At 42.9% G+C, this 22,742-nt stretch overlaps 1 protein-coding gene across 2 annotated transcripts in view; it reads left to right on the top strand.

Moving 5' to 3' along the window:
* Nucleotides 1-22,742, top strand: part of ssbp4 (single stranded DNA binding protein 4) — a 110,568-nt gene that overhangs the window by 16,075 nt on the left and 71,751 nt on the right. For both annotated transcript variants that reach the window (XM_037770807.1, XM_037770808.1), the window contains exons 3-4: nucleotides 2,582-2,643; nucleotides 13,098-13,182. In XM_037770807.1, coding sequence (XP_037626735.1) covers nucleotides 2,582-2,643; nucleotides 13,098-13,182 — 147 coding nt within the window. The remainder of the gene's footprint in view (nucleotides 1-2,581; nucleotides 2,644-13,097; nucleotides 13,183-22,742) is intronic.

Here is a 22,742-nt window from a genome sequence, read left to right as displayed (position 1 = left end):
ATGTCCACGAGGCACGCATGCAAAGACGGCTAAGTCAATTTGACGCCAGTTGTCTCAAATGCTGCGCCTGCGACCGCAGCCTATATTGCTTAATGATTTTGTTTATTTCGACCACAGCGTCGTTTGTGTTTAGTTGTCTTATATGGTCAGAGTCAGTGTGTTTGGATTAGACTGACAGTAATGGGTACATATCTGAGCAAACACAGCAGCTTGACCTTTCACCTTTTCATGCAGTTCCAGCAGTAGGCTTTAAAGTGTTGAGGGATTTCTCACGAGTATTTGAGGAAACGGTTGCAAGCAGACATGATTTGTTATACTCATCTACATCGCTCAATGTTCAATTACCATGTTAGCGCTCATTCAACATTCTCCAGATCTGTCCTGAAACACACAACAGCCTCTCCTTGCTTTGATTTTTTTTTTTCCTGTGATCTTTTCTTCTCGTTGAGCATCTGTCCTCCTGTTAAACCTCCTCGCTGTTTAGTGCCTCCTTGTTTCCTCCTTGTTCTCCTGCTCGTTTCTCCTCGATGTACAGTGGCTGAGAGCCCTCAATGCACTGCAGCTTAAGAAAACACAAGCAAATGAAGAAAATATTTTCACCGTTTTTGACAAGATATACAGCCCATTAAGAAGATAAATTGCTGCAAATAAGTAAAATACAGGCAAATTGAGAGATACATAAGGGGCATAAAAGATGCAACGCAGATATAGACACTGGTCTGGAAAAAGCTACGGTAGTAAGTGGACTATTGCTGCAAGTAATGATTATTTTCATTATCGATTAATCGGCCATTTAATCTTGATTAATCGATCAATCATTTTGTCTCTAAAATACAAGAAAATAGTAAAAAAAATATGTATTCTCATATTTCGCATAACCCCATGGTGATGTATTCAAATAGCTTGTTTTATTTAATTTGTATTAGTCTAAAACAAAAGCTGCAATGATTAATTGATTAATCAATTACTATTTTGATAATCGAGTCATTTTGTGAAAATTCTCTGATTCCAGCTTCTTAAATGTGAATATTTTCTGGTTTCTTTACTCCTCTTTGACAGTAAACAGAATATCTTTGAGTTGTGGACAAAACAAGACATTTGAGGACGTCATCTTGGGCTTTGGGAAACACTGAGTGACATTTTTCACCATTTTCTGACATTTATAGACCAAACAACTCACTGATTATTTGAGAAAATAATTGACTGTTGATTAATCAACAATAAAAACAATCATAAGTTGAAGCCCTACTGTATTCTAAAACCAAAAAGATGCAGTTTACTAAAATAAATGACAAAGAAAAGCATCAAATCCTCACATTTGAGAAGCAGAAACCATGAAATGTTGAGCATTTTTACTTGAAAAATGGCAACAACAAAAAAAACGGCAAATCGATTAGTCGATCGTCAGACTACTATTTTGATAATCAATTAATTTTAAAACTACAATAAACATTGTTTTCATTGTCATTTTAAAACACAGTTCAGGACATCATGTGTATCCTGTTTGACATCTATATTTGCAGTGTGTTTCTTTATGCTGCACATGTGTCGTCAAACTGGTGGACGTGTTTCTCAGTTTGCTTGTGTTTTATTTATTTGCTAAATCCGATATGTGTGTTGTTCATTTTCTTTGCAATGCGTTGAGATTTCTCAGCCTCAGCAGCACCTAGAGTATATCCCTCACAGTCTCTTTCTCTCATACACACACACACACACACACACACACACACACACAGAAACACACACAAATGTTTCAATAGATAAGGGACTTCTATCCTCGCAGGTAAACTGAAGACACACACACACACACACACACACACACACCTGCTCATCTAATGAGAGCGCTATCATCACCTGGACTCTCCTGCCTCAATTAGCCTCTGTTCCTCTTCAGTGAGGAGCGCACACACACACACACACACGCACACACACACACACACACACACACAGACAAACACACACTCATATTTATAGTATACACACAATACACTTCTGTCCCCGGGAGGACTTTGCCACTCTATGCTCTCCTGCACAGTGCAGCACTCAGCTCTTTAGCAGCATTAAATCAACAAGCCCAACCCACATACGGCACATCACATCACTATAAACTGCACTGGGGAAATCTATAGAATAGACACTTTAATAGAAATCTGAAGCTTGGATCTAATTTTCTATATATATATATAAGAAAAAAAAACAAAGACAAATCTTGCTGCTGTCCTCAGACCCTGGTGAATCCTGTATGTATGACTATGTGAATGTGTGTTTGTGTGTGTGAAGCAGGCGGCGGGTCTGCTATCTCTCACAGGATCTTATCTGGGTGTCCAGATACAGGCAGGAGCTCTGCTGGTTTGTGAGGGCAGTGGAGAGGGCCGCCGCTTCAAGACAGTCACAGTTTCTTATCCACAAACTCAGCGCTGCACTGCACTTCACTGCGCTACCCGCTGGCCTATTTTTCTGGCCGACTATCGCTCTGTCTGTCAAAAGTTGGGAGGACAGTTGAGCAAAATTATTACATTATGCATAAAACATGCCGCGATGTCTAATCTTTCATTTCCCTCCTCTGTCTTCTTCCTCTCAGATCCGATGGGAGAAGAACATCACACTTGGGGAACCTCCAGGATTTTTACACTCATGGTGGTGGTATGTATATGTTGTATATATCCTCTTAACTCTTCTTCTCTCTTGACAACACATACACACACACACACGTTATTTCAACAGCTCACATTCATACTGTAGAAGTACTCTTGATGGTCTGAAAGAATGTGCAGGGGTGGAGAGGGACAGTAATTGCAGGGAATGCTAAGTGCATCATCTCACACATGTTAAAGTGCTGTTATCCTGGCGTCCCTCTGATTGACAAGTGAGCTAACTTGCTTTGCTCTGTTATTTAAGCGCAACTGTTTTTTTAATCTTAAACCTCACATCGAAGTGTGCGCTGTCCAATCAAAGTCAGAATCAGAGACAGATCCTCGATCACAGGGGTTTTCAAAGTCTGACACTGTGGATCCCCCCTCAGACAAGATTGAGACAACTGCAACGCGCCTAACCTCCCATGTTTTACAATGTCAATCGTGATTAATCACAAATTTATCACACATTTTTTATCTGTTCAAAATTAACCTTAAAGGGAGATTTGTCAAGTATTTAATATTCTTATCAACATGGGAGTGGGTAAATATGCTTCTTTATGCAATTATTTATAGATATGTGTATATATATATATATATATATATTTATATATATATATATATATATATTTATTTAGTATTGGAAATCAATTAACAACACAAAACAATGACAAATACTGTCCAGAAACCCTCACAGGTACTGCATTTAGCATAAAAAATGATATGCTCAAATCATAACATGGCAAACTGCAGCCCAACAGGCAACAACAGCTGTCAGTGTGTCAGTGTGCTGACTTGACTATGACTTGCCCCAAAACTGCATGTGATTATCATAAAGTGGGCATGTCTGTAAAGGGGAGACTCGTGGGTACCCATAGAACCCATTTTCATTCACATATCTTGAGGTCAGAGATCAAGGAACCCCTTTGAAATTGGCCATACCAGTTTTTCCTCATCAAAATATAGCGTAAGTTTGGAGCGTTATTTATCCTCCTTTGCGACCAATGGATTCCTTAGGTTTTCTAGTTTCATATGATACCATATGATACAAGGTATGCCAAATTAGCTGTTAGTAGTTCTTGTTTGCAATGTACCCATGGATGTAGAGACAATTATCACTGGATTACTTTCATACTGAAGAGAACTTAAAACGTGATGATTGTCAGGCAAGTTCTGAGTTGCAAGGGGAGGTTTTATTTTCTATGATTTTTAAGCAGAATTATGGACATTTGTTTGGCATTGACACCAGAGGTAATGATATCCTCAGAAAGTATAAGTCACACTGAATCTACAGATATGTGTATCAAGTCTGTGTGATCAGATTTGACTGAGTTATGACTCTGGGATGGGAGTGCTGGTTTTGACGCAAATAACTCACTAGTTTTTAGAACACCACCTCTCCCTTTCACTTCACGCAGCACATCTGTCCCGCCACGCCTCCTCACAGTTTGCAAACCTCTGCTCCATCGGTCTAGATTTTGAGGCTTTTTAACCTCATGCTCCATTTAACAGAACAAGTCTCTGACGTGGGTTGTTCCTCTTTTCTTTCTGCTTCTTTAAACAAATCTGTCAGATCTCTTAATAGAGGACAGGGAACAGGGTCAGTGGGCTTTAGGGCCTGACACGTGCACTGTTTTTTTTGTTTTTTTTCATGTCTGAATTCGTTGAAACGGGAACACCCAAATGTAGGATTCCCCCCTTTTCTAGTTGTCCAGCCAAGAGCTAGAAAATCCAACTTAAAGGCAAAGAGGGAGAGAACGAGGAGGAAGCTGGGCAGCTGGAAAGGATGCATACAAAGAATGAAGGAGGCAAACAGGCAGGGAGGTTGAGAGGCTGAATCCTCAGCAAGCAAGGCAGCACGAGAGGCAAAGAGAGCCGGGATAAGAGGTTTGACAGGGCCCGCTTTGTTTGTCATTCATGCTATCCTGCTCATCCCCAAAGCCCCCCCGGCCGGCCCTGTGTAATAAACCCGGACATGCGGCTTCATTCATTCATCCTCCCTGGCCCCAGTGTGTGTTGTAATTGTGCAGCCTGTTGACACGGTTCATAATGGTCCTTAAAGAGCCTGGCTTCTCTCAACCTGACAGCTCTCAATTGGACAGCTACCAGTAATACTGACAGAATGACATACACAAACATACAGCGCAGTGCAAGTTTGCTCTCGCCTCTGCCTGAACCAATAAGAGGGCTCAGGGAGACCGGCCCAGTGTGTGTGTGTGTGTGTGTGTGTGTGTGTGTGTGTGTGTGTGAGAGAGGGAAACCGAGCGCTCGGAGTGTGTGTTCTGACTGTATTGATATATTTCAGCAGAGTGTGGGAGATGACCTAGTGTGTGTGTGAGTGTGTGTGTGTGTGTAGGCTGATGATTAGCCGGGCTGAGCGGGGCAGGGCTCCGGTGTAGTATGACCTCGCTGAGGGGCGTCTGTCTGGGCCACGCAGCACGTGGACATGGAGACTCTCTGGGGGTGGGGTCCGGGGGTCGGCTGCTGGAGGAGGAGGAAGGGGGGAGGCGGGGGTCCCCTTGTCCAGCCCTACGCCACCAAGCCTCCCACAAAACAAAAGCTCCAGATGGTAGGAAAGCCACCAACCTCCCTCATCCCTCACCCTTCGCTCCCCCTCCCTCAACCTTTGTCTGGAGGCCTGTCCCTTTGTTTGCGGAAGAGAGACCCCCGAACGGATTAACTCTTTGCATTCCAGCCTCTTTTGTGTTAAACAGCCAAATCTAAGACCCCGACCCCGCTGCCACCCCCGCCCCGGCCCCGCCCCCGCCGTCCCCTCCTCAGCACCTCGCTGGGGTTTTCTTCCCTCCTGTCTCTGCTTCTGTTTCCTGTAGGATGGCGTTGGTGGGGGGAGCTTCAGAGCTGTAAGAGGGGGAGGGGAGGGAGGTGGGGGGGGGGGGGGGGGGGGGGGGGGGAGGAAGAGGGAGCCTGGTGGTGGGGGTCACTCATCCACATCTGTTGTTATGGGTGGAAGGATAAAGAAAAGGCTCAGCGAGGGCTGCAGGTGTTGATTGTGTCATTAGCTCCCTCTCTATTGGCTGCTGCTAGTTGTCTCCTCCTTATCCCCAAATCGATTGCTTTAACCAGTTTTCACTGGATGGTCGCTGAATCTTCAATACACCCCCCACACACACACACACACGCACACACACCCCTCACCCCAACACGCAAAACATACACACACATGAAAACCTCAGCACAACAACAGTATGTCGAGGGATCCTCTGTGTGATTGCCTCGAGCTGAAATTCTTGTTTGTGAGGGGCAGAGAAAACAGTGAGCCGTCCTCTGCTCCTCAATGTCTGGACTGTTCTTTATAAACGCAGGTTTCAGACAGTCTTCTCCACCTCTTCCTCCTTCTCCTCTCGTTTCTTAATTTATCCGTCTTTCCTCACCACGTACGCACGTTCATATCGTAAATGGGAGCAGCTGAGTTTGAAAATCAAGGCTCCTAGTTGCATTTCCAAGTCAGATATGGACTAGTTACATCTAAATAAAATCCAATAGTAACACTAATACAGTCGATTCAGCTAATTTAAAAGGAGCTGTACACTGTTTGTTTGTATCTGGTTTCACTTGTTAACGAACTGCTACAATTATGCAACGAAACAAAAGACTAATTAACGCTGGTGTGCCTACAAGGCCAGCAAGGGGGGTAGCCATCTTGGAATAATGCATCAACAGTCTGAAGTCACAAGAGGTTTTCCTGTTTCTTCCCATTCCTCCGACATCGCAGCAACTCTAATCCTAGTGAATGACAATAATGCAGATATCAGTTCTGAAATCGCAGATCGCCTACTGATGACTTCCTTGGATATCCTGAAATATGAAACAGTACGTTTTCAGCAGTCGCAAAACTACTTGAAGAGGTTCACTTTAGAAGAATTAAGGTTTGGTCACACCGACATTAATAACAGCAGAATTTCAGAACAAAAATCACATCATTTTAATGCAGTTGTTGCCATCAGTGGATTTAAAGTAAACCTGTGCAGAGCTTTCGTAATGAGTTCAACTATGCTGAGCGAATTAGCATCGTTCGCCAACTCGGAGAGTCCAAAATACAAGAAGCTCTCGTATTAGCTGCGTCTCACCGTCATTTTATATGATAAAAGAGATGCGGCATGGTTTGCAGTCAGTCGTGAGACGTGTATGTGGTCTCATGGGAACATCCCACGTGTCACGAGAACGCATTTTAGCCTTTTCGCTTGTTATTTGAACGGCACACAACAAAACTGCGGTAATGTCCGCAGTTAGACTTAGGCAACAAAACCACTCAGTTAGGCTTAGGAAAAAAGTCATGGTTGGGCTTAAAATAAGTATGTAAACTAAGTAAAATACGTACGTATAACTATGGAAAACATGTGCCAAATGTCACTAACGTAACTAGCAAAACAAAACACTGACTTCGAACCCCGGTCTTGTACGTCACTAGCTCTGAGCGTGGCATATTTATCCGGATGTGTTAACCTTGGACTCAAATCAATCAATCAAGCTTTATTTATATAGCACCTTTCAAACAAGTCAAATGCAATTCAAAGGGCTGTACAGACGATTGACAAAAATGTAGAATGTTAAAAATGGATTTAGAGACTAATGGCGTACAAATGACACGTCAAAAGCAAGACAGGTGTTAGTGTTGCACGCTAAATGCCTTGCGCATTATCGTGGCATTCCTACGCCTTTTCGTGCGAACAGGCTGAGATGGTACAGGATTACACCTCTTCAGTTACTGTCAGCGCTAATTTTGACCAGTGAGAATAGGTTGGTGGTGTGCGAAACGTAACATAAATAGAGCCAGGGAGAGCGTTTTTTCATACAAGCGACACATCGCTTTGCCTATTAGCCGATGCACGGAGCAGGTTAAGACATCTTCATTGGGAAAAAACGAAACAATCTGATGTTTGCTCGTTCGCATCGCGTCCAATTAGTAAGAGGTGTTACCAGTTACCGACCAAAAGCGCGAGTATTCACTACATCACCAAGCTTCCAGCGCTACCTGTGAATTCAATTTGCTATGCCACCTTCCTGTGTGATCGGGCACTTTGTGTTTGGCGTGCAGAAGGTCTATGAAGTCTCCACTGTGTACCTGAATGCAGGAATATCCTCCACCTGTATGTGTGAACATCTACCAACAACTTTATTTTATTGTTGGTTCCTCTCAAGCCGTCAGTCTGTATTTATTAGTCCAATGGGAGTGTTCCTGATTTACATGGAACATGATGATGTTTCCTCCTGCTTGCTGAATGCATTGCTGCTTCCAGGAGAATAGCTGGTACTTGAGTCAAGGTAATAAAGACAACTGGAAGGGTTGCGTTTCCCCGCCTCCGCTCTTTGATTGCAGCATTTCGCCCCATTAAGAAGAGCCTGTTCTGATAAGAGGAGGAGACGGCATTGGTCGACTCTCAGTAACTTTGTTGTTGTTTTTGTTGGTTCTTTCACTCTCACGCTCTGTCTGCCTCCTTATCTCCATCTGTCTCCATCTCTGTCTTCATTTCTATGTATATTTCCGTCTCTCCTGACTCACTGGCTGAAGACGCACACGGGATTATCATGTAGACCTGCCACCAGCAGTCTGTCTTTCTGTGTCTTTGTTTACGCTCCTTATTATAATGGAAAAGCACATTGTAACCACTGGCTTTGTCAGACCACAGTTAATTGCAAATAATTATCGTGATGGCATTTAATTTTAGTAATTGTCTTCTTCTGGACGGCTGGTCGCTAATCCCTTCCTCCTCTGTTCTGGATACAAAGTGTGCGTGTGTTGACAGTGCCAGCTTGTATTTTTTTAGCCTTGTTTCTCATTTGAATGAATAAAAAAAGAGTTTGCATGACCCCCAAACTGCAATTTAAATCTCTTCCTGTGACTCTTGAAAAGTAAGTTTTCTCCTATGCAGAGTTGTGTGGCTCAAATACCATCAGTTACTACCCATAATACCATAAAGAGCTTCCCATGATGAGATGATTAGATTGAAATGATTAGATAATTGGATAGAAAATGTACTATTACAAGGGTGTGCAGACTACAAGATTTCTTGCAGATTGCTGGTGCTAATTAGCCGCGAATGTTGACTTCCCAGATAATTTCTAAAGATTAGTGTCTCTGAAAAGGAAGCGACAACAACTATGACATGGGCTTTTTCCTCAAAATGTGGGTGGGATTGTCAAATCAGAGCTAACAATGGTCCCATCCAGACTTGATTTTAGTCCCAGTGATACATGAGATGGCAGAGTAGATGGGAATGGATTTTTTCCCCTGATTGCACCCTGAAAAGCTGCCTTTCATTAGTACAATATTGGAGTAATTCCTGCTAATCTAACACCTTTTCATGGCTCCGTTGTAGCTATACAGAGGAATGTATCCTATGTCAACCACCTGAAATAATATCAGCATAATGAAAGCCTTGGTTTCTGCGTTTAGTCTCGTCCACCAGCGATCCTGCTTCAGATTATGCAGAGACACAGAGAGAATGAGATTTCCCTGCGTGGCTCAGACAGAAGCAGGTCAGCTGTTCAAATCGCAATATATTTCAGACTTCACAGGCCGTGAGATGTTAGATCACCTTTCCCCCCCTACCCGCCCCGCACCTGTACCTGCTTGTCTTTTCGGAGTAACAAACTGTAACCTACGTTCCATTTCATTTCCCTGAGAGCTGATTGGATTTGCGATGGCCGAGCCTTTTTTCCACCAGCGGCTCGTGGCTGACGGAGCAGCAATCTCTTTAACACCAACCGATAGATATGATAATGTACACTGGCTTTATTGTCGAGTGACAGAAGGGCAGCACGACACACACACACACACACACCATATGTGTTCACCGCCGTCTTTGCACAGTCCCTCTCTGTTCCTTCAGCGCCCTCCTTGTCTAGAGGGGACCCCAGTGCTCACTGAACGCCTCGGGGCACCGACTCTGTCTTTTAATCTTTAAATACTTTACCAACACATTTCTATTGTAGTTCATATGCTTTCAGAGGTTTGCTGCCGAAGGCTTGAAATGTATCATTCTTTGTTATTTTTAGGACACCTATTGTTAGCGGGGCAGTTAAGCATAGCAATTGTGCATTTTGCGATAAAAGCAACACATTTGGCACAGATGTAGGTTTATATGTTGTGAAAAGATATAGATATCGCGGCGCTGCAAATTTGGCCCCCTGAGAGCCGTGGCAGCCATTTTTCAAAATTTTTCAATTCTTTTTGAGGGAGACTTGCATTTTGTACTTTTTAGAGGCCATAGTCCACCCATGCAACGAGCCCTTCACAAGATTGAATGAGCCCAATACACCTGAAGGATCCAAAGAGCACCTGTATGTGATTACCACAAAGACCCAGCAACGCTTCTACTCCATTGTCTTCGTGTTCAAGCTGATTAAATCAAATGTCAGAAGATCACAGATATGATTTTTCTCTGTTTTTTGAAAGCTTTTAACCTGAGTAAAGTGTGAAAACAAAATAAAAGGAGCATGGTCGCCTCAGGATCAAACTTCAGCCCCTCGCCTTCGTGATAGAACGACGAGATCTCCAGCTTTCCGTCGGTGCATTTCACGTTTTTCTGAGTTTTAAAAGCTTTTAAAAAGCATCCTTATAAAGTAAAGAGGCAAAAAATCATGTCTGTGATCTTCTGACATTTGATCTAATCAGCTTGAACACACCTTGGAAATCATCAAGAGTCGTAAAATCATTTTTCTCCAACATTTAGGAATGGTTAGCGTCTATTTGATGGCCATTTTGAAAAATGGGTGCCATGGGCCAAATTTGCAGAGCCCCTATATCTATATCTTTTCATAACATAAACATCTGTACCAAATTTGTGGTTTTTATCATAAAATGCATAGTTGTTATGAATATTTCAGTGTAGCTGCCCCACTATGTTGCACTCTTGTTTTCTTGGTGTCCTCGAAAGAACATATCAGTGATCAGAAATGTTTTATAATAACCGTATTCAGGAGATAATAACACTAAACCATGAAACTCAAATACTGTGTTCAATGAAAAATGTCCAACATGTGACAGGGTGCTGGTGAGCGATTCTCTGACAGTTATGGGCAATCAGCTAATATTTTCTGCTCCATTTCGCAGTCTGTCATATCAAGTGACACGGCTGTCCCGAACATCAGCACAAAGAATGCATCTAACACTTTATTTGCACCTTTTTAAATGACGACAAGAATGAGCTCAGCATTTCCTTTTTTTATACGCTGTCCATGAAATCAATATCTTGAAGAAGGAGAAGTCCTTAATGTGGACCGGCTTAGCAGGTACTTAATTTCAGTGCAGTAATTAAGGGCCCATTTGGAGTGGGACCTGGTGGCCCCTGCTGCCCTGGAGGAGTGGGATTGGTCTAATTAACTAATATGAGTGCGGCTGATTGGGCAGTAAGTAACATAATCACAGCTGATTGGTCACTAACTTGCAGGTCGCCAGGGCGGATTGAGAGGAACATTTGGTGACCCGTCCCTCCTGAATAACAGCTCTCTGGCGCTGAGCTGCCGGCTTCAGGTTGCTGTAGGACGGCGTGGCGCCGGCCAACGTGCATCTGATCTGTAGAGGGTTCCTGTTTTTACAGGGCTTGGTATCCAATCTCTGGGGCTGTTGCGTTGAGTACTAAAATGCCTAGTCGATTCATGAATAAGACAACACTTCATTTGAGTAATTTTTTAAGCAAAAAAAAGCCAAAAATTCAGTGGTTCCAGCTTCTCAAATGTGAATTCATGCTGGTTTTCTTCGTCCTCTGATAGTAAACTAAATATTATTGGGTTTGTGACAGTTGGCTGTAATTTGAATATGTAAACTTGGGTATTGGAACATTGTGATGGACCTTTTCACCAAACAATTATTAAAAAATAAGATGAATCAATAATGAAAATGATTTGAGTTGTAGCTCTATCGTAAGTTGGCCTGTCAAGATAATTATTGACTTATCGTACGATATATGGACATGACCTTGATCATTTTTACGTTATCGACTTATCATATGATGTATGAACATAACCTGGTCTTAAAATGACAATAATGTTGTTTATGACAATTATTTCTGGGACAATATATCGTCCAACAAAAGTCGTGACATGCCAAGTGTTGAAAGTTCACATTGAATGCTTTCCAGGTCCTGTTTACATGTTCTTCTATCAGATATATCCTAATTTATATCATGACTTTGCCTATAAGATAGGATTTTATATGGTAAAAATAAGCAGTTTCCCGTATTTATCCACATTATCCACATTTATTGGATCAGTACATCAAACTTGTGCTTCTGCTCTCAACAGACTATTTTATTCTTGCAAAGTTGCTTATGTCAAGGCACTATTTAACGCTGCTGTCACAGTTGTGGTTTGATAAATAAAAACTAACAAATGATACGGACACGAGTCTCCCAGTGTGTGAGTGCTGAGCACAAAGCCATCCTTTTAAACACTGCTGTTTCAGAGACGTTTGGCTTGCTTTGTTAAAGGAACTGAAAAATGTGTCCATATTACTCAAAAAAGGTTTAAAAAAGGAGAATTGTACTTACATACTTAAACATGTCAGCTCTTCTTTAAAATGATCTTAAGGCTGAGCCACGCTAAAAGATTTTTTAAAATTTTAACAGATTTTGAAAATGTAAGAGAGCCCATGAGAGTCATGTTAAATTTAACAGTTTTGTTCCTATAGTGTGTGGTGTGCAACAAGTAGCCCAAAACAGAACATCACACACTAACAGAGTCCATTCATGAACAACAAGAGTCCCAACTTAAAAAAAACAGAAATCTCACAAAATCTCTTGCGATCAAACGTGAGGTTAGTGTAAACAAACATGGCGGACGACGGGCAGGAAGAATTAGTGATGTTAGTTTTTGCACTACTTTGTACTGAAAATTCATGAAGGATGGATGGATGAAGTCACGGAGACACGATAAATAAACACTTACGTTGTTGCCACAAACTAACAACTTGGTCCTCTATTCCTGAGGTCCATCTTACTACTACTTTATGCATTAGCTACGGCCAAGATGACAGCGGTTGTTGTCTTTCCACTTCAGTCACCTCTTTCCCACGTGACTGCGTCATCGGCTGTCCTCGGGGTCCAACAGGATATCCGATCGTAAATATTGAACATGTTTAATATTTACGATTTGAAATCGGAGCGGCCAGGATGGACTTCCGAGCCGATTGGGAGATGTAAAAAACACTCTTAACATACCTCAGACCACAGGAATATCTGGAAAGATAATCTTTAGAACCATAAAAAAATCTTTGCTTTGCTGACGATTGTCAGGAGGGGGAGTCGGCCGAAAATCTGCCTGATTTTCGTTTAGTGTATACACGTGCACTTTAACCACTATCACTCAGATCATTGTACACAAACTTGTCTTCATTGCAACCACATATCCACATCAGAAACCAGGAAAACCCAGAACATAACATGTCTTTGGATCCCACATAGGGAAGTGTCTAACTGCTAACTCTCTCTTGTCCTGTGTGCACAGTGTATTCTGGGATCTGTACTGCGCTGCCCCGGACCGGAGGGAGACATGTGAACATTCCAGCGAGGCCAAGGCTTTCCATGACTATGTGAGTGAACTTAACCAACCCTCCAGTATGCACACATCCACCACTTCTTGGACACACTCACACATGCACACGCAGAGAGAGCAGAGAGAGAGATGGGACTCTTCTGTCTTCTGTGGTAATGCTGCTGCTGGTTCTTGTTTTGACATGTCTGGTCTGCCTGCTGCAGCCTCTGTTCTGTTCTGGATGGGACGGTCTCTGAGCCAGACGTCTGAAGTAGCATGCTTTTAAAAATGCAGCACCTATGAACACCGCTTCTATATTTTATGGGAAAGCCCTTAGACTTCCATCTTTTTGAATTTTTAAAGTCTAATCAAGATGCCATTTCTGCCACATGATCAGCCTCGGTTAGGTATCTTTAGCTCAGCTGCTGACCGCACTTCCTCAAACGCCGACCCCCTGACCCCATTCAGGTCTCGGCGAAACTGTCTCCCTGAGGTGAAAGGTTGCGTCGCTGCCTGGCTATTTATTGGTCCACTCAAGGCTTCAGCAAAGGTCAAAGCACATAAAGCAGCTGGCTGATCACACAAGCACATTAACACACACATTCACCAACAATACATATACACATAGGACACATTTAGAGCTGGCTAGTTGTGGCTGCAGGGGGCTTGACGGGCGGTGAAAGGTCAGGTTCCGTGGCCCTCTTGACCTGCTCATCTTATGAAGAGTTGGTGCAGTCGATCAGTAACCTATCGACACACATGAGAGCCAGTTGATGTGTGAGCGGATCGACTACAATTGAAAGTCTTTATTGGTTCAGCTCTCATTATTGCAAATGACCGTTTTGATGTGATTGTGTCTCTCACTTTCTGCCAGTTTGGGTTTTAAAATGTCTTCCTTTTGGGCTCGTCCATACTATGTTTTGCCTGGGACGTATTTGACTAAGGATTACGCGGGTGTTAGGATGTTGACTGGACAGACTGCTTCCACCACCAGATCATCGTTCCACCTGGGCGGCAGTGAAACCTGAAATGGATTAGAGGTGCTATTCTCACCATTTCATTCAGGCTGTTTTAGCCCACAGCCAGTCACCCATCCATTCAGTTGAACTCTCTTATGAGGTTTGACAGCAAAAGTGTGAGCACTTGTCAGCTGAACAGATTACATTTGTTGTGCATGTACTACGCATGTGTGTGTGAGGGGGGGCGCGAGTTTGATGTCTGCGCTCCTCCGTCTGTGTATGTGTGTGTGTGCGTGTGTGTGTGTGTGTGCATGTGTTGGACCACCATAAGATTAATTACATGGTTAATTAAACCTAGTAGTTAATTAAATCTGACAACTGTGTCTAATTAATCTAAATGCAATATAATTTCCTACACCTTTCTCCAGAGGTAGGCCAGCTGGATACCTGCATGTCAGCTCTTTAGCGGCTCCGGTTTGACAGGCCCGGTCAATATATGGCTGAACATCGAGCTTCAAATTCTGCCGCCGTAAAAAAAACACATTTTTAAAAAAGTGTTTCAGTCTCCGGCGACATAAATCAGTCAGGATCACTGATGCTGCTGTGTGTTTGACTGTTGAACGAAACACAGTCTGGTGTTGTAATTGATTGTGGACGCTGTGTGGTCTTGTTTTTTAACAGACAAACACATAACTTTGTTGTAGTTGAAGCATTCAGACAGTGTTGTTTGACCTTCGACCTGGCTCAAGTTCATGAGGTCATGGTGTGTGAGCTGTCCGTCTGAGAGGGCTGATCTGTTGGTGACGTGTTAGATAAAAACATTATTAATTTAAAAATCATTTGTTGGCCTTTAACTCCTTAAGATACAGTTATAATATTCAAAATATCTTGTGCATCTTTTTTACACATTGTGCCAAAACTCATGTATGATTCATGTATTTGCTCTCTTTGGAAAATTTTGGATCTTAAAATAAAGTCTTTGAGGAGTGTTTGGCTGCACAGCATGAGTTGGTAATGACTGACCCAGGGGGCCTCTGCTTTTTAGTGTTGCTATTTTGTAATAAAGGAATACTGTACTTTTTCCTCCTTTTGATTGTAAATGCTGGAACCAGGGCTGTCAATCGATGAAAATATTTACTCGTAATTAACCGCACAGTTTTTTTATCTGTTCATAATGTACCTTAAAGGGAGATTTGTCGAAGTATTTAATACTCTTATCAACATGGGAGTGGACAAATATGCTGATTTATGCAAATGTATGTATATGTCTTTTATTGAAAATCAATTAACAACACATAACAATGACAAATATTTTCCAGAAACCCTCACAGGTACTTCATTTAGAATAAAATATATGCTCAACTTATAACATGGCGAACTCCAGCCCAACAGGCAACAACAGCTGTCAGTGTGTCAGTGTGCTGACTTGACTATGACTTGCCCCAAACTTTATGTGGTCATAAAGTGGGCATGTCTGTAAAGGGGAGACTCGTGGGTACCCATAGAACCCATTTACATTCACATATCTTGAGGTCAGAGGTCAAGGGACCCCTTTGAAAATGGCCATGACAGTTTTTCCTCACCAAAATTAAACGTAACTTTGGAGCGTTATTTAGCCTCCTTCACAAGAAGCTAGTATGACATGGTTGGTACCAATGAATTCCTCAGGTTGTCTAGTTTCATATGATACCAGCATCTTCACTCTAGCTTTAAAACTGAAATGCATTAAAGAAATTAGTGGCGTTAAAACTAATTTGCGTTAACGCATTATTATCGCGTTAACTTTGACAGCCCTAGCTGGAACTTTTTAAGATTCACCCCCAAAGTGACAGTCAACAGTGAAGTGTGTGTGCACGCTCAGAGGGTGTGTCAGAGGCTCTGACAACAGTGAAATGCAAGAGTAGGTATGTGTGCTCACACACATGCTTTTGCGACTGTTAGCGAGTGTGTGTGTGTGTGTGTGTGTGTGTGTTTTATGTGCGTCTTTGTGTGTTTGCGTGACAGAGCGAGGGAAAGAGAGTGTCAGGGTCGAAGCGTGTGAATCCCCAGGGTGACGAGGGGTCTGTCTGTCTCTGATTAACTCTGGCTCCTCGGTCCCCGCAGACCGACGGCCTGATCAAGTCTCTATCACGGCCCCTTGCTGATAACGGCTCCCTCATTCCCCCCGCCGGTCCCCCCGGATCACAGAGTGAAAAACAACACGGCTCCCAGGAGTCGCACGCGCTGTGCTCTGTGCGTCGCTCCAGTGAAAGAGGAATGTGTGGAAGATAAAGCGGGATTGGTTTTTATTAATGTTTTATTTTTATATAATTTATGGTCTTCTCCGCTAGCGACGCCGTCAGTTTGTTGTGGATAACAATGAGAAAATAACTGCCGTGCTATAAAACTGATATTTAGAAATGCTTATTTGTTTCCTGGAACTAATGTGGTTGCTAGGCAACATTGAGCCAGTGTACAGTGTTAGTTACAGATTTGGTTTGGCTCAGCTCAGCTTGGCTCAATTTGGACCCCGTTTGAAGGCCCCTCTCGCTCAGCCCTGTCCTACTGGCCCCCATTGTGAGCGATGATGTAGACTTTGTGGACTCTCCAGTTTGGGAAAGATAATGGAATATAATGTGCTAATCCTCAGATCTGGGGACTGGTCGACAGCTAATCCAGGGGAATGTGGTGGGATTGGAGCCCTGGCCACACTCCCAGAACTGGAGGCCTCTGACTGGCTGGTTGGCTTCACCCCTGGATGGCGAATCTACTATCATAGCCACTCGAACACACGCTCGCACATGCAGGCACGCTTGTATCACATACCCACACTTGCATGCTAGAAAAAAAAAATGCACACACTCAAAGTGAGCGAGATGATTTGGCATCATAAAGAGCTGAAGTCTTGCACTTCTGTAAAGTAATTTAAGTGGTCTCTCTTGTCTTAATTGTTAGAGTTGTGTTTCTGTCCTTCCTCTTCACGTCGCCGTTTAATCATGTTTATTTCCTAAAAGAGATCCACACATCTTATAGTCCTCTTCTCTGCTGGAATTTGGATGTTCCTCAAAAGAGCACTTTGTTGAGGAAACGTGTTTGATTATAATAAGAACATGGCACGTCTTTAGTAACTCAATATGAATGATTAAAGGACGGGAGCTTTGTGATGAAGAAAGCATACATATTGACGAGCGAGGAGGCACGCTTGTTCACATTCTTGCTCACATTAAAGCAGGCAGAAGAATGAGTCTCTGTTTCCTCCGTCACACACGCACGCACTCGCAATCACAGACAAACAGTCTTTCAGGAAGCGATACACTCGGCCTTGTTGTTGCAGACATTTTGCTTTGCCCCAGCCAGAGGTCGTGATCCCGAACATCTGCGATTCATGCCAATCCGGGTTCAGCGCCTGCGGAGTGTCACAGATTTAGTGCCACAAGTGCGTCATTCCCATCACAGCGCTTCACTGACTCCACTCAGCTCTCCGCTTGTTGACGAGAACCGTCATGATGGTTGAGATGGAAGAGTCAAATAAGGGCATCTAAACATCTTCTTTTCAGCATCAAAAATAGATTCTGTTAGGATCATAAATACATTTGTGAATTTGATCTGAAATGATTAGTTGTCGTATGTCAATGACATTCACTTGTTCCAGCTTTTTCAAATTGTTTGTCTTTGTTATATCACTTTAATCTGAAAATATCTGGATTTAAAAAAAATATTTTTTGGACAAAATGAGCAATCTGAACCTGTCATGTTGGGCTTTGCAAAAATGTGTTGGGTGCTGATATATTGTAGACTAAATGATTAATCAATTTAGGGCTGCAACCAACCATTATTTTCATCATCTATTAATCATTTTGTCCACAACATAGTGAAACATGCCCATCGTGGTTTCCAATACACCGAGGTGACATCTGCAAATGTCTTGTTCTGTCAGACCAAAACCCAGAGATAGTTTAGTCCAATGGTTCCCAACCTTAGGGGGGTGCCAAAGCTCAAAGGGGGTGCGCCAGGATTTGTCTGCTCTGAGGTTGTCAAAATTAGATTTGCAAATGTAGAACTAAAAATCATAATTGTTGTAAAGTCCATAAGTCAAAATGTATTGAAAAGAGATAGATGTAGTCATTTACGAAATACACAAATTGTTTTAATCTAACGCAATATTCTGCTTCAATGGATATTTGTTGGCGTTTAGCCTTTCAAAAAAAACAACATTTTCACTGCTGTCAAAAAACTGTTAAGTTATTTTCATTAAAGAAAGTTGATTTATTAAAAAAAAGACCAACTCATTTAATACACTGAATCACTTTATTCAGACTAAGGATTTTGTTCGAGGATTTGTAATTTTTTTAGGGTGATGACGTCAGAAAGTAGAGGAGGCTTCAAGGAAAAAAGGGTTGGGAACCACTGGTTTAGTCAGTTTTCTGTCATATAGTAGAAGACAACAGAAGGAGTAAATCCTCACATTTAAGGAACTGGAACAAGCAAATGTGTGTCATTTGTTTTTCTGCCTGAAAAATTACTCAAAAGATAAATAAATTATCAACATTTTTGCTGATTCATTTTCCAGTCAATCGACTTAGCTAATAAACAGCTTTTGTTTCAGCTCTAAATCAGTTAATGTGAACGAAAAAACAATGAAAAAAGGTGTTAGTTGAAGCCTTTTAATCTGCTGTGTTCCCAGCATGCAGTGTGCAGACGGTGGATGGATGGAGGTGCGCTGTTGGCTGTTGCCTGGGGATTCTTTGAGAGGGTTAAACATTTGTCAGGCTGGACCACAGTAACAGGTGGCACGAGGGGAGGAGCGGCACTCTGTAAACAACCGTTGATGGCCAAGCCTTTGTCTGGACTCTGTGTGTGTGATTTCGTGTGTGTTTTCCATCTCCACAACTCGCCGTGTGTCACCGTACCAGGTGCTCGCTCGCCTCGTTTTAACGCCACACGTCTGCCGAAGCCCTTCCTTCCCTTTCATAGCCGTCTTTGTCTCTGTCCTTTTTTTCTTTTTCTGAAATACAGAATTTACTCATCCTGCACCGTTTTGCCTGCTTCAATTCCTCTCAGGTCTTTTTCACCGCCAACCACCCCCCCCCCTTCACCATCCTTTCCCCCCCCCTCTCCCCCCCCGTCGCTCTTTCTTTCCTTTCCTCTCTGTTCCACGCTCTCTTTCTTATCCTCCCCCTCTCTCCTTTTGCCTCCCTCCCTCCCTCCGTCCCTCCACCTCTCATCCCGCCGCCCTCCCCCCCCCCTCTCTCAGAGGAGATTGATTGGGTAATCTGGCTGGGTGCCAGTAGTGCCCGCTTTCTTGCTCGGGGGAAGGAGAGAAGCGGGGGCGACATGACGACATGCAGGAATAATAATAACATCCATAATATAGGCAGAGTGGGTATGGATGGAGGGATGAAGAGGAGAAGCAGAGGAATGGAGTCAGCGTTGGCACGGCGATGTCTCCTGGCCGTTTAAATATAGCCTACACACAAACGGCATGCCACAACATTGTGTCTCCATTTCTGTCCGTCTCTATCTGTCTCTCTATCTCCCCCCCCCTCCTCACCTCCTCCGTTGTGTCGTCTTTTAATATCAAACAGTGCGTGGAGTGCAGGCTGCAGGCAGACGGGCGTTGAGCGAGATGACGCCGTCTTTGTGTGCCGTTGTTTACCGTTGTTACCGTCTAAATGAAAAAGGCCAGTTGGCTCCTCTGTCTGTGTATACCTTTCCCTATCTGAGGGAAGCAACAAAGCCTGAAAGTGCTGCCCTCAAGCTGTGTGTGTGTTCGGCTGGAGGTCTGGAAGTGACAGAAGCAAGAAGATCAAATATTGTTTATGATTCCCTTCCTCACAGGTTCATTCTGGGCAAGCTTAAAACGTGCTGCGGTTTAGCATTTGATCTCGACTCGGCGAGCGTGAGCTCCCGGATCCGTGTTTGACAGAGACAGACATGACGACAGACAGATGGAGACAACAAACCGGGACAGGAAGACGGGCGACAGAGGGGAGAAGAGGAGGAGAGACGGGACGCAAAGAGGGAGTTGGAGAAGAAGGGAGGGAGATGTATCGGCGTGCAGGAAGAAAGAGGTGTCTGAAGACACTGGGGACTCTTTTTGAAGTGTGCATTTTTCATAGTTTATCTGAGTTTTGGGTGCTAGCTATACGCCGTAGCCAGAGCAGCGTAAATGTTATTGTAGGAGCCAAACCCTGCAGCGCTTACTTTCCATCCTTGCATGCAGATTTTCAACCCAGTCCCATTTAATTTCCCTAACCCAGTTACCCATGAATGCCCTCTTAGTTGCAACATCTTCATCCATAAAATTTAAACGCATGCTTTTAAATGAATACTACATTCTGGGAAATAGTAGAAACTCCTCGGGGCATTTGTTTATCTCTCCCAGAGAAACCAGGGTGAATGCTGCCAATTCTGTTTCAGTTTAGTCATTTTCAGGAAATAGATTATGGTTCAATAATTAAAAAAAGCAACATTCATCACTTGTTTGCCTCGACTGTAACCAGTTCGCTGTGGAGAATTGAAGTGAGTGATTTGTCAAGGGGTTGCAAGTTCGAGGGCGACCTTCCATGCCGGAGGTGTTTCTGTTTGTGGCATCTTGTCTGTGGTGGTTTCTCCTGCCAAGCCTGCATCTCCTGACTGAGCTCAGACATTCACCAACACTCTCCCTCTCTCTCTCTCAGCATCTTTGAAGTTCACCGACACTGGTGACTCCCAAACCACATCCACTTACAGTATCCATTTATCCATTGTGTAAAGAGACCCTGTCTTGCACAATATGGCATAAATTACTGCAATTATGATGTGTCTGCTGTGTTTGATTCTGCTTGGCAACCTGCTCCGACTTAGTGTTGTTATAACTTTGTGTCCTAAGTCTGTGGGGAGAGGGCAGAACAACCTGGTGTAATTTTTCTAACAACAATTGTGAGCGTTTTACTGAGTAAATTTCAAAGGAGGTTGGTTTTCAAAGTGACGTGACGTTGCTGGTCTCACTTTTCCAGCTGCGTATAGCTCCCCGTTCTCTCCTCTCGGAGCAAAGCTGGGAGCAGCACTCCATTACTGCCGTTCCTCATTAGGTCTAAAACACTGACGATGGTTACGAGGATTGTCAGGCGGGTCCCAGGGAGTGAAACCTATCTTTAAACACACACTCCTGTTGGTTAACTCTGGGAGCTGTGAAGCCATTTCCTTCTTTTAACGCCAAGTCCTTAAATTAAATCAGCTCACGCTGGAGCTGCTGCGGTGGACATCATATGAGAAAAGTTTGATTTTTTGAAGTCGAGCGTGATTGCTTGCTGTTGTACAGGTCCAGGAGCGCATGTTAACTGTCCGCTGAGGAATTTAGTGTTTGGCAAACTGTGCGGGTGGAGGAAATGAAGAGCTGGGACGTTCTGTGAAAGTGTGTGAGGACACTTTTAAAGGCTGAGAGATTATGGATTAAACAGGAGTCACAACGTTTGAGATCAACATTGTCACTCATGATTCTTAGAGAGATAAAAACACTGTGTATATGTAAACAGTGTTTTTTTTAATTTATATACAGTATTTATTTGTGCTCAGCAATCCACATATATAAGATGTAAGCCGTTATATTAAAAAGTCCTTGAATTATAATACGGTTTTGTCAAGTGATAGGAGTTTTTCCGCAAAAAAAGAGGACAAAAGAAAAAAGAAAAAAAGGTTAAATGCATCTCACGAATAAATGTATGATATTTATTAATTAATTTATTTATTTATTTATTTTTGTCTCATCTTTGATTTTCAACTCTAGTATCTTTTCAGGAGAATATTTATTATTATTATTAATAATAATAATAATAATCATAATAATAATAATTTAATAAAAACTTTGACTGCTGGGTATAAATGACCCGGATCTTCCGCATCCATGGGACCCGTAGAACAAGCGCACTAGCGTTTCCTTTAACTCTGCCTCCCAGCTGCTTGGCCTCGCTCTCTTGAATGGCAGTTCATAATGCCGAAGAAAATAACTGGATTTGACTATTAGTGAAATTTACATCTTATAGGACCCAATGATTTGAATAAAGGTTATTCAAGTGTCTCTTTCTCAATGTAAGTCTACGGGGAAAAAGTCTTCTTGGGCCCAACGGTCCTCCTCCTGAGGGTTTGATACAGCCTCTAGTGAAGCCTGTTGCTCTGAGCGCACAGTAACAATAACTGAAAGCCTCTCACATGAGAATATCAACATTTTCTTCAACTAAGATCTCATCTGTCATCTGGACTTTGGTGGCAGGACAGTCAGATAACGATGTTCAGAGAACCTTTAGTAAGAAAATCAACCTGAAAGTGTAAAAGTGAGGGGGGCGTGTGGAGCGGCAGGATGGTTTGAGCTGGAGTCTTTGTAGATTTCTTCCTCTCACAGTGAAACCTCCGGTGGTCGTATAAATTTGAGGTGCTGCCGCCGCCACCACAAAGCACTGATTGTGTAGTTGGTGATTTGACTGTTGTGGTCAAACCGAAAATGGACGCACAGCATTTAGTTTGTTTCCTCATTACCATCACTAACGGGGGCTTGATGACTGGTTTTCTCTGTGACCAAACATTCACGTCATAGAAGTCAGTTTAAGCAAATATTTAGTTAGTTTGCAGCTTTTACTTCCCCACTCTTCCTTCTGCAGTGGTGGAATGTAACTACATTTACTGAAGTATTGTACACAAGTAC

Source organism: Sebastes umbrosus, chromosome 5 (assembly GCF_015220745.1).
Source record: "Sebastes umbrosus isolate fSebUmb1 chromosome 5, fSebUmb1.pri, whole genome shotgun sequence".
NCBI classification, from domain to species: Eukaryota; Metazoa; Chordata; class Actinopteri; order Perciformes; family Sebastidae; genus Sebastes; species Sebastes umbrosus.
The sequence above is the reverse complement of the archived record's forward strand: the minus strand, read 5'-3'. Positions and strand labels throughout refer to the sequence as shown.